Source organism: Notothenia rossii, assembly GCF_949606895.1.
Source record: "Notothenia rossii genome assembly, chromosome: 9".
Lineage (NCBI taxonomy): Eukaryota > Metazoa > Chordata > Actinopteri > Perciformes > Nototheniidae > Notothenia > Notothenia rossii.
The window spans coordinates 29020554-29033845 of NC_136907.1; the positions used below are offsets into that span (position 1 = coordinate 29020554).

The 13292-nt window shown below is 38.0% G+C and overlaps 2 protein-coding genes across 6 annotated transcripts in view; one reads left to right on the forward strand and one right to left on the reverse strand.

The window, feature by feature from the left end:
- Window positions 1–13218, forward strand: part of LOC307019165 (collagenase 3) — a 77542-nt gene extending 64324 nt beyond the window's left edge. For 4 of the 5 annotated variants that reach the window (XM_079649823.1, XM_079649824.1, XM_079649827.1 and 1 more), the window contains 9 exons: window positions 2383–2639; window positions 3522–3670; window positions 3741–3866; window positions 4007–4168; window positions 6010–6139; window positions 6232–6368; window positions 6493–6652; window positions 7391–7491; window positions 8192–13218. In XM_079649823.1, the coding sequence (XP_079505949.1) occupies window positions 2383–2639; window positions 3522–3670; window positions 3741–3866; window positions 4007–4168; window positions 6010–6139; window positions 6232–6368; window positions 6493–6652; window positions 7391–7491; window positions 8192–8229 (1260 nt within the window). In that variant the 3' untranslated portion in view covers window positions 8230–13218. Of the gene's footprint in view, window positions 1–2; window positions 148–2382; window positions 2640–3521; window positions 3671–3740; window positions 3867–4006; window positions 4169–6009; window positions 6140–6231; window positions 6369–6492; window positions 6653–7390; window positions 7492–8191 lie in introns of all 5 variants that reach the window. The other variant, XM_079649825.1, reaches the window with a different exon arrangement.
- LOC307019168 (glycerophosphodiester phosphodiesterase domain-containing protein 5-like) overlaps window positions 1–13292 on the reverse strand; it is a 220542-nt gene that overhangs the window by 199660 nt on the left and 7590 nt on the right. The gene's annotated exons all lie outside the window — the stretch shown is intronic.

Consider the following 13292-nt stretch of genomic DNA (forward strand, 5'->3'; position numbering starts at 1 on the left):
AGAGCAACTTTGCCCCTGTGTAGCTGATTCACTGAGATGCACTGATTATATCTCCCTCTGAGAGTCTGCAACTTGGCTCCATATCAGTGTGTCAAGGCTCTCAGTAAGGTGTGCTGTCTACAAGCCAGCCTTATCTTGTGGTGACAGGTAATACATTCAGGGAATAACAGCAGACAAATGATATGAGCAACCGCAGCCACACACAGAGTCACTGACTGTTGGATAGAACATTTGCCCAGTGAAACTATTTCAAAACTGCAAATCGTATATAATGAAAAAAAGGGGTCAAACATTTCCCAAAATAAGCTATCATAATAGATACCAATAATAATACCTAGTGCTGGCTCTTAAATAATTACGTTTTTATATTGGCCCCGAAATAGTCAAATTCTATTTACTACATGTTGTCTATTGGTATCAGATTCAAAGAAGATAATTGTGTAAAGAAATACCCTTACAAAATTGAAATGTTGACTTTAATTAAATGTATCATGCCAACAAATTTCACATAACTGTATTAGGTTAGATGAAATGAATCATATTAGGTTGAACCTAATATGATTCATTTGAACTCAATATTATTGCTTTCAACTAACCTACTTGTAATACAGTTATGTAAAATCTGTTGACATATATTTAATTAAAGTCAATGTTTCAGTTTTGTCAGTGTATGTTGACAGTGTCTTTAAATGGACTTTTAATAATAATCTCAATAAGTATTTATACTCTCTTGTTGCTGTACTTGTTCATTCTGCATTAAACCTTTTTATGACGTAAAAAAAGAATAACATAACAGAGCTGCAGTGTAGACAGAGGCTGCAGTGTCATTGGTCCACGCTGTTGTTGACACCTACAATTACAGTACTGTGCTGCGACTTTTGATTATTATTATTAAGGGTTTGAGAAAATGTTTGGAATGTTTTCTGTAAAGACTGTAAGGCCAAGTTAGGGTAACTACTGCACATCACCTGAAATAATAGGGCAATTCAAAGTGCATTATCTGAGGCAGAAAGGCAAGAGATCATAATATAGAACCACAAGGCCACAAAACACAGGCTATTGAAAGAGTAAATCAAAGTAATAAAGCGGATACAAATAAACTAGAGTAGAATACGAGATCAGGCCATATACATTTTTTACAGCGCAGTGTAAGCTCTAAACAAGTAGACCCAAGTTCGACGTAAAATTCAGCTGCAAACAGGACAGTTTTAGGCCATGATTTAAAAATGTAAGAAAGTTGGAGTTGATGAGATTCTGAATATCTCCATGTTTCTGTTGGACACGGAGCCAAGACATTAATCAATCTCTAACCCATGCAGTTTCCTATAAACCTGCTGTAGTATTTCTTTACTAACAGGGGGCCAGTTTAAAGGTCTAAAATGATTGGAGAAAATAAACTTTATTTACATTTTGAGCTTGTGAGGTCATGTTCCTTATCATCATCAAATCATTTCACAGCATGCCGTAATATAATATCATCGTTTGCATGCATGCATCTGAATGTTTATTAAATGTTTGCATTTCTTTATATAGCTTGGTGCACGCATACTGTATCATTTGCACTTGTGTAAGGTGTTGTGGCTTTAGACATATGTTGTCTTTGATTATTGACAGGTCTTATCTCATTATGTATTTATATTATATTTATAAGAATGTGTGACCTACTGGACATCAAGGATATGAATATAAAATATGATACCATATTATTGTTTCCAGGGAATAACTTGAATGTTGCATACAACAATAAGAAATGTGTGTCTATGAGACTTTGTGAACCTTAATGTTGAGAATATTCCTGCACACATTATACTTACTATTCATTTTCAAATGTTAGCATTGTTATTACACACATATATAACTGAAGGCTGTGCTGTTTGGTGTGAACCTCTTATCACAAGCTAAAATATGAATCAGTCTTATTTACTCTGCTATGAGAAGTGATGTGACCCAATCTCAGTGATGACTCAACATTCTGAGTCGAACAGTACACTATTGATTCTGAGTCAGCATTTATTGTAATTCAGAATACCAGTTTTCAGATCTATATTTTCTGTGCTAATGGGACAAAAGTATTTTGTTATTTTATATAGGTTTAAGGTTATTTTAGCCCCTATTGTCTTAATACGGATGTTTACATCCACAGCATTCAGTTTTTTGCCTGGTTTCTGCTCTTTACCGTTTGTTATTTAGTGAGACTTACAAGTACTTTTACCAATAGGGTATTCTTCACTGCTTTCCAGATAGATTTCCATACACTGTGGGAATAAAAGAAGACATAGATAAGACACTGTATCAGCCTATCAATGGTGTACAACAGCCAACCATACTTAACTTTTCGTTGATCGCCGTAATGCACACTTTTGAATACCGACTTATCCTCAGGAATATCTACGGCACTTCTATGGCTACAAGCCCAAGTCTGAGAGACAGAAGATGACTACAGACACAGGAGAAGATGCTGACTGGAGGACCAGACTCTGTGATAAGATCCAGAAGATGCAGCGCTTCTTTGGGTTGCCGCCAAGTGGAGAGCTGACCAATGAGACTCTGGCAGTGATGAAGAGGCCACGCTGCGGTCTGTCAGATGTGGAGCGATTTGGGAAGACAATTCGCTGGAAGAAGAGAACCCTCAGCTACAGGTAAGAGAATGCAGCTGGTGTTATTTTTACTGACAAGCGACCATCAGGCTTAATAACAGTGGTTTTCAAGCACACCATTCAGCTAAATGCTAATGTAGGATGGCCACATGAACACAATAACAATGCTTATACTTTATGCAAATGTTTAGCATAGTTTATGTTTACCATGTTCACCATAAGTAGTTAACATGAACTAATTTCCACTAAACACAAATTAAGGCTGAAGCCTGAAGAAGTGTCAAGTGTTGGGCGGCTATGGCTAAGTGGATAGAGTGCTAGACTTCGAATCAAGGGGTTGCAAGTTCGAGTGCAGTCAGCATGTTGTTGTGTCCCAGGGCAAGACACTTCATCCCAAATTGCTCTTGTGGGGATTGTCCACAGTATTGAGTATGTAAGTCGCTTTGGATAAAAGCGTCTAACAAATGACATGTAATGTAATTTTACGTTGTATTTGGTCAATGAAAAAGTATTGGATGCATTCAAATGTTGACCATATGATGGCAACTCGGTGGTGATAAATGTGTACACCAGGTTGCATGGCAATCCATCCAAGTTGTCTGCATTTCGCTTAAAACCATTGTGAACCTGACAAACCTGAGGTAAAGGAAAAAGCAGGGAGAACCACTATATTCAGTAGGATTTATCCTCAGGAGGACATGAAGTCTGACAAAAACTAGCAATCCATCCAAGCATTGCTGAGATATTTCAGAGTGGGGACTGGTTGACCAACAAATGGACATTGCCATCCATGGAGCCATGCATGAAAAAGAATAACCCTGTAACAGATGGGAACAAAATTAAAAAGACAAATAGCACTAAATATGCAGATTAGTAAAGAATCATTAAATGAGGTAGTTGTAAAATCATATCTTCTCTCCTCAGGATCGCTGGCTACAACCTTCCCTTCTCAACCTCAAAGGTTCAGAAAGTCTTCAGGGCGGTGTGGAAGCTCTGGTCCAACGCTGCAGCGATGAAATTTCGCAAGCGGAACAGGAAAGAGGCTGATATCGTCATCTCATTCCACAATGGAAGTTAGTTTTAAAGAGAGACATGGCATCAAGGAAACCTAAGTGTATCAGTTAATTGCATTGTTTGTTGCAGATCATGAAGATGGCTCACCTTTTGATGGCACAGGAGGAATCCTGGCGCATGCCTTCCTGCCTGGGGTTGGTATTGGTGGAGACGTACACTTTGATGCAGAGGAAGACTGGAGTCTAAATTCTACGGGTACAGCACCAGAGTTGGAACTTTCACACAAAGTGCATTAGGTTGACTTAAGGACTGGTTGGACATTTTACTCTCACTGACATATATATAACTATTAAGTGTAACTTTACGACCTTTGTGTTGTGACGTTCCTGCTCCAGGTTTCAACCTTTTTGCTGTAGCAGTCCATGAATTTGGCCATGCGCTTGGCCTGCCCCACTCTGATGATCCCGGAGCGATCATGTACCCATCATACAATTTTGCCCCTAATAAAGAAATTCGGCTCTCCTTCCGCGACGTCACAGATGTCCAACACCTGTATGGTGAGTTCAGCTGGATTGTAAAAAAAAAGGCCTCATTTCACTGCTTTGAGGCCTAAAAAATTGCTGGTACTTCTCTACAGTATAGTGGACAAATTGTAAAGAAGGATAAATATATATCGGATAGAGTGTGCATATGAAATAATAACATGTGCTTTAATAACATGCACCAAAGAAGTAGAAACACACGATGAGTCTTATGTAATCAAACTGTATTTTGTTCGAGATAATATTTAAATGTTTTGCTTTCCAAAGTTTACAGTGGTGTTGAAAGCTAAAAACCACAACATCCTGTTTTTTATGTTTCATCATCAGTCTTTAGAAATGTCTTCAATAACAGTAAATCTTGAAATAATGGTTAGTATCAACGCTTCATTTCACAACCAACTTCTCACATTCTTAGATTTTCTCTGCTGTCATATTCTAACTGTATTGTTTCCTTTTTTATGCTTAGTTGAGCAGTTTCTTCACAGTCTAAAAGTGACTTATAAACTCATAAATACATCAGACACTAACATTATAACATCATTGCATAATGGTTACATCACGTTATCATATGCAATTTATTACATAAGACAGATTTCATATGAAAGCTTGCATATACACTTCTTGTGATTGAGCTCACAACAGCCACTCGGGAAGAATGACATCTTGATGGGGCAGCTTTAATTGGCTTCTGTCAAGGTTTTGCTCTATGAAATATTTGATTATTCTTTCATTCTTTCTTGAAATTGATTATTTGCAGATGATACAGTACATCATTCTGAATTAGTATTCTTGCATATAACGTTTTACTTGTATTAATAGTTAAGTCAGTGACAGACCCAGGAGGTCTGATCTTGGTCTGGCCTGACTCTAGCCCGATCAGCACACTAACTGTAGCTATCGTTACACAAATTAGACCCAGCGCTCTCACTGGGGTTTGCACTGGCTAAATTTGAGTTGATACAGGTGAAGCACCCCCCATTCTCCTCACAGCTGAGCAGTCTCAGTTGCAGGGAGAGAGGGACTGCATGTCGTGCTATCAAGATCATCATATCTCATTATTGGTCTAATAAACAGTACATTTATTAAATTCAGTTTTCCATATCAATATTTTCCAAGCTAATATAGCTGTCATATTTTGCTAAGAGGTACAACAAACAACAACGTGTAAAAAAGATTGTGATATGGTGGTTTGAGTTGAATAATGTTATTTGAAGACGCTTGATGCTAACGTAGACAAATCGCTAGCTAGCTTACTTATCAAAAAATACTGTTTAGAGTTCACTTAAAGTCATAGACTCTTTGGGATCTGACTGATAGACTAAATTGGCTAGCTTGTTGGTGTATTACAGTGTAACGGTGTTGATTTAAGTCAACACATAAATGTTATAGTGCAAACAGTGGTGATTCTAGAGTCTGTAGGGGCCCTAGGCAAACATTCACTGGGGGCCCCTCGAACCGAAGGGACATTTTGAGCTTTTGACGGTGCGCTATGCATGGGGACCCCTTGAGGGGGTTACCCGACATGTCGTTGCAGTAAATTAAAGGGTGTTTCATGTTGTCGTTGCTGTGGACCTTCTTAATCTACCTTCTTTGGGGGCTCCCTTCTGGTCCGGGGCCCCAAGCAGTTGCCTGCCTTGCCTGTTTGTATATCTAAAGATTGCTTTCAACTAGCCAAGAGTGATTCAAGGCAAGGGCAACTAACTTCACCTAACTTGTGTTTATAACAATAATTTTCTGATAGTTACACCAAGAACATTTGATTAAATAGGAAAAAAAAGCTGGATACACTTTTAAGACCAGTGTCTTATTTGTTCTCATAAGAATGTACCTAAACTGTTTATTTCTGTTTCCAACAGGTATCAGTCCAACATTTGCTTCACTGTTCTCAAAAAGACCGCCTCCAAGAACACCTGACAAATGTGATCCACATTTGTCCTTTGATGCTGTTAAAGAGTTACAACAGGAGGTCATATTTTTCAAAGATAGGTATGTAAAGGTCCCTGTCAAAGTGTGTTGACATCATAAACATAAAGGGTGACAGAGGGACATGTTTTTTACCTGGTACCTTGTATTTTCAGATTTATGTGGCGCAGACATCCTCAGTTTGATGACACAAGAATCACCCTGATTGGCAGTCTTTGGTCAGACAGTGTACCCAACTACTTGGATGCTGTCTATGAGAACATGGAGAGGAGTGTTAATGTGTTTTTCAAAGGTTAAATAAAGTTTCCTGGGCACTTTGATTGACTTTTTTTTAATCAAAAAAACATGTATATCAATGTGTAGTGGATATAAATATACTGTATCTTTCAATGTGACACATCCGTTTTTTGTTTCAGGTCATCAATACTGGATAATGAGGCAATTGAAACTTGAGGAGGGATTCCCAAGAAACATCTCAGACTTGGGCTTCCCCTCCAGAATCAAATCTGTAGATGCCGCTCTTCACTTCCGACTAGGCAGCTACACTATATTCTTCACTGGCCATGAGTGTTGGAGGTATTAGATATCCCACAGTTTCCCAACTATAGCTATAACTATAACTATAGTTTCCCAACTATAATGACTGTGTATACACTTGTGTAAAATCATTTTTTGACTCTTGAATGGTGCAGGGTTATCAGTAATTTGGTTAAAAATGATGTGTGATAACTTTGAAGAAAAGCAGATTTGCAGTCTGCGTGGAAGGAGCTTTTAAGTTATTGGTGACTTTGATCAGACTGAAATCTGTTTTTAGTAAATATTAAGTACAATTTTGCAACCAGAAATTGCTTTTGAAAAAAATCACAAGGTCCATGACCAAATAAATGTAATGTGCTTAATTGTTCATTTTCCATAATCATAATCCCACATTTATTTTATGATCCTAATAAAAAATATCATGTTCCATTAGCACTATGACTAACTTTCATATGCAGTAAAACAGATGTCACAGAATTATCTGCTCCCAAATTTAAAATAATTTTGATGCTGGCTTTTGACTGTAGTCATTGCTTTGATCATTCTGTACTTATCAACATTTTTGATGCCAAGAAGATGTTGGTGATACAAGCTTACAAATGGCTTTCCGTCAATTGCTTTGCTATTTCTTACTTGGGTTTTAAGCTAATTAGTCATGGTAAGTTTGCTCATGTCAGACATAGGAGGCACTGTGGTTTACTCTGCACCGTTGTAACCTGCTAGCACTAAAATGTGGAGACAATGCTGTACAACGTCATCTTTGTGAACTTTATATAGGTACAATGAGCAGCAGAAGACGATGGAGGGATTACCGACACTTATAGAGCACCAGTGGCCGGGGATTCCATCTCCCATAGATGCAGCTGTCTTCTTAGAGGGTAGTTACAACACCTTCTTATTCAATCTGTTTTCAATTTAACATGGACAAAATTGGGGAGTTTTCGTCATGTGATACATGATTTACACAAAAAGTATCGAGTCAATAAAGTGAGCAAGATTTTTTGCAAGGAATGGGACTGATAGGCACCTCTGTTTGCAGAAAAAGAAGATATGTTGAAAGTAGTGGATAAAATCTTAGAATTAATTCTGCAAACCAACATGAATATGCTTCTTCTTAGGATGTGTGATTTCTCTTATTTTGTTGAAGTTAACAGTGTGACTGCAGACCAAACTCTAAATCTGAAGGATACAGGCATGAATAATTTTCTCTGATTCAGAGGAGACTAAGTTCCTCCTGTCCACATTTCTTAAAAAACAATTGGTGTGTGAGTGTATGTTATTATTATTATATGAAAAGATTTCACATAACTGTATTAGATTAGATGAAAGCAATAATATTAAGTTTAAAGGTTCAACTTATATTATTGCTTTTAACTAAACCAATACAGTTATGTGATTGGTTTTGATATATTACATTTAATTAAAGTCAACGTTTCAGTGTTTTCAGTGTACATAACTTTATTTGTGGAAACCACAGGCTGATATGCTGCATTCAGAAATATTTGTACAGATGCTGGTGCCATGTACTTCAAGCACTAGGCAAAAAAAATGACATGTAACAATTTAATTCCCCAACAGGACTTGTGCACTTCTTCAAAGGACTGCAAGAAGAATGACGACAAGGAAATACTGAAAAAGAGGAGATGATTGAATTTGTATTTGCTGTGTGTGAAAACACCAGTGTTACAAAACATTTATAATCAGCAATAACCACAATGTACCTAATACCAAATAGGAAAGTGATGGATGATTCAAGGCAGTGGTTAAAAGTATTACAGTACCTCATCGTGTTACACGGGTTAGTAATAATGTAATTTGCATCAAAGTACACTTTTCTTGTGTTGTGTTAGATTTTATTGTTGATATTATTATCGTATTGCTGCAACTGGATGCCTTTGTTTTTATGTTATACTCCATATGTGATGGATGATACCAGGGGCGGATCTAGACAAATATTCATGGGGTGGCAAGAGGGTGGCAGGAGAATTTGAGGGGTGGCATCCCCTGACAGAAGTATATTCTGATTTAATCGCAATCATATCAATCAATGTTAACTTGGAAAGCCACAATATTGATATTTTAACTCAATAACATTAGGTGAGATTATTGTGGCACATCAGTAAAGCCTTAAATATAAATATATAAGGTGGCACACGTAATTTAATGAATTTTAACTGAATGAGTTGGTTTAACTCTTAGACCAGCAGGGGTACCAAATATGCAGACTGCTGTAATAAATACATTAATTAACTGTCTCATCGATGTGTGTCTGTATGAATATGATAATATTAACAATCATATTATTCCTATCAGCTGTCAATCACGGTTATGATTCACATCTTCAGTGTTATTATTACATAAACTATATTTTTTGGAGGAGTTAATGATGAACGTTCCTCAAGATGCTTGCTCACCCTCCTTGAAATTTGAAAGACCAGTAATTACTATCATAATTCAAAAGAATCAAAGGAACAGTTCAGCGCCCCACAACTTCATTGCAAACAGTTACAACCTTGACTTTACATCAGAAAGAACAAACATTAAAGAAATGACTAACTGCATCAGTTAGGGTTAAAAAAACATGTATTCAGCTAAAACATACATCGCTGCAGTTATGGTCCAGTGGAAAGCCCTTACCTACTGGCCTAGTTAAATCAAAGTGGTTACTTTTTTTTGGCTGGGCAGTGAAGTTTTACACACCGTCTTATTTGACTTTCTCAGGACTTGAAACTGTTTTTTGGGGGCAGACCCCCACAAAGAAGAAACATATATTTATGTAAGGTCATCATCTTAACAGTTCATTATTCTCATCGACTCATCCGTGAGCAGAGCATCACGTTGGCATGCCTATAACAGCTGAATGTGGCGATTACCATCTTGATCAGCAAAACGCCTCACAAACTTATTAAGATTTAAAGCTATGGTGCGTTTTGATTCAATGCTGAGTACAGCCAAACTTGACAGGCTCTTCTCTGTCATAGTAGACCGCAAACAGTTGCGGCGCCAGAGTATTTGTGTTGGGTAATCTATGGTAGGGCTAACCCATACAGTGGTGGGGCTCAAGTCAGTATTTGCAATGTAATTACATACACGCTCCCCTTGACAGTGAAACGCCACGCGTGAGGTTTATATTATTTCCCTGTCTCAATCCAAATTGAACTGTATGAAATAAAAAGGCACATTTGTCTTGTAGTAAATAAAAAGGGCGACCTGGAGCCAATCCTTCAATTTCCCCACAGGTGAAAGAGTTGAAAACCAAACCCCTGCAGGGGGGTCTGGGGGGATTCTCCCCCAGGAGATTTTTTGAAATACTAACATCAAATACACATTCTGGTGCTCTCCTAAGAAGAAAAATAAATTAATATATAGAAAGAAGAAAAATAAACAAATCTATTACTCCACGACATATTTAAAAAAATGAATGTCATTTTAGTTTTTTGTTACTTTGTTCTGAAAGCTGAACCTGTTGCTCCTCACAGAGAGGAGAGGAACGAGGCTGTGTGAATTACTTTACATTGTGGATAAGGGTGGATAGCCCCCATTGTTCTGTGTGTCAAAATGAAAGACAGCCCACACACCTATCAATCATCAAACCGTGGGGTCTTATAGTTGTAACGATGTATGATACTACAGCAAAAGTATTCTCCGTCGGGACTTCCTGCAACAACACCACGCCGTTATCGTGATTCTGATTGGCCAGAAGACATTATCAAAGATGTTCTATTGAGAAGACGATCACTACGTGACAAAAGTTTTCAAAACCGTTTCTAGTCTTCGGTATTTCCAGACAAGTCGCTACTGAAATCAATCTTACTAACTGCTGTCTGTGCAATTTACTCCGCACAAGTTGGCAGACTTTATTTTTGCTTACTTTAACATCATTTTTCATGGTGGGGCTAAGCCATTTATTGGTATGAATGTAGCCTACCCCAGCCATACCCTGACCGCAAATACCTAATTCCTTCTGTCTACTTGTATCCGAAATGCTTCTCGTTTGGCGCTGTCCTCCCGTTCAAATGAAATCGCCGCCAATCATATTTCCAAGCTCGCGCCAGGGGGGGGGGGAGGGGTTACAAGGCTCGCGTCTTGTGCTGCATTCACTTGCACTCGGACATTAGAGATTTTCTCTCATAAATGTCCGATGAGCCACAACTTTTCTTTCAAAACAAAGCTGCCAAATGGGGTGGCAGCTGGGGTGGCAAGGCATTTTTCTGAGGTGGCAGCTGCCACCCCGTGCCACCCCGTAGAACCGCCACTGGATGATACATTTATTTTAAAGATACACCACAAATCATTAAATGTTTTCTGCGTTTCTACCTTCTGCTTCATTGTGACATGTTTTTTTTGCAACCTTTTAATTCTCTCTAAATGTGACTTCCTATACTGGTGTTGATCAATTTGCCTGAGAAATGTTATGTTTCATCATCAGTCTTTAGAAATGTCTTCAATAACAGTAAATCTTGAAATAATGGTTAGTGTCAACGCTTCATTTTCACAACAAACTTCTCACAGTCTTAGATTTTCTCTGCTGTCATATTCTGACTGTATTGTTTCCTTTTTTTATGCATAGCTGAGCAGTTTCTTCACAGTCTAAAAGTGACTTATAAACTCATAAATACATCAGACACTCGCATTACAACATAGTTGCATAATGGTTACATCACGTTATCATATGCAATGTATTACATAAGACAGATTTCATATGAAAGCTTGCATATACACTTCTTGTGATTGAGCTCACAACAGCCACTCGGGAAGAATGAAATCTTGATGGGGCAGCTTTAACTGGCTTCTGTCAAGGTTTTGCTATATGAAATATTTGATTATTCTTTCATTCTTTCTTGAAATTGATTATTTGCAGATGATGCAGTACATCATTCTGAATTAGTATTCTTGCATATAACCTTTTACTTGTATTAAGTTAAGTCAGTGACAGATCAAGAATAGGAGGTCTGATCTTGGTCTGGCCTGACTCTAGCCCGATCAGCACACTAACTGTTGTTGTCGTTACACAAGTTAGACCCAGCGCTCCCACTGTGGTTTGCACTGGCTGGCTTGAGGGGGTTACCCGACATGTCGTTGCAGTAAATTAAAGGGTGTTTCATATTGTCGTTGCTGTGGACCAGGGACGTGCACAGACATTTTGGGGGGCGGGTACTCAAGTGAGAAAAAGGGCACTTCCCATAATCATTTATAAAAAAATGTTTTAAAACTAAAAGTTAAATATAGTTGCACATCTCTGACTTACTGACCAATTTATTTTTAATACACTCACACTCACGCAATTGTTTTATACTCAACAGAATTCTACAAAATAATCAGCTAACACAGAGACAATGGTCTTCTTTAGTATTCACAATGCACAAGAGCAGACAACAAACTAGTCAAATTAATAGTTATTAAATGAGCAGACAACAATCAAAATGATGAAGTTACTGTTTAAGGACATTCCAGGTAAAAATATTGTTTTGTCATGTAGGCCTACTTTGTATTTTGATCTATTTTGCTTCCATGTTTTCTTTCACTCCAATGGAAAGAAAACTTCCAAGAAACACATATAAATGGTGTTCGTTTTACTACCATGTCTGAATTCATCTATAGATTTAAAGCTAATCTGCATTTAAACATAACATTTTCGGGGGAAATACTGACTTGACATAAGTAACTATCTGGGGAAGTTGTGAGGTGATGTGTTTTTTTGTTGTATCCTTTTCACCTGCAATGCCTTGGTAACTGCATGCAAATTAGCGCATTTTAATTAGGCCTAGTTAAAGCCTAATTTGCATATCAATGTGGTGATTGTGATGACGTTATACACATTTTACTGTATTCACCTGTAGTGTCTCCCCTTAAGTAGGCCTACAGTACATTAGCCTGTATGCCCATGATAAATTGCCTTAGCTCAACCTTGAGCTAACTTATCCATTAGCTAGTATAGCCTACCTTAGTTAACTATATGTATTATTGTCTTTTAGCTAATTAGCTGTAAACTCGAGGCAGTTTAGTAATTTGATCATCACCAGTCACCTTCAAAATAAGCCAAGAAAAGCCATGGGACAGTAAAGTGGGAGGTGCTGCTACCTGTCTGTCTGAAGGGACTGCCGATGTTCGCACCACTGTGCAGGAGACGTGGAGGGAGGGAGGGAGAGCTACGGAACTTCACATTCTAATCTCCCGATCTGATATTTTAATTTTGTATTCAATCAATATATTGTTGGAAAGGGAAACTGCGCGAACAGTAGTAGATATATTCATTTATATAGATTTTTAAAAAGGGGTGGAAAAGGGCCCTTTCTCTGGAGGAAGAAAAAGGGCATGGGGCTCAAGCCCACTTTGATGTCTATGTGTGCACGTGCCTGCTGTGGACCTTCTTAATCTACCTTCTTTGGGGGCCCCCTTCTGGTCCGGGGCCCCAAGCAGTTGCCTGCCTTGCCTGTTCGCAAGGTGCACCCCTGAGCGCAAAGCAAAAGTGTATATCTAAAGATTGCTTTCAACTAGCCTACCTAACTTGTGTTTATAGCAATAATTTTCTGATAGTTACACCAAGAACATTTGATTAAATAGGAAAAAAAAAAGCTGGATACATTTTTAAGACCAGGGTCTTATTTGTTCTGATAAGAATGTACCTAAACTGTTTATTTCTGTTTCCAACAGGTATCAGTCCAACATTTGATCCACA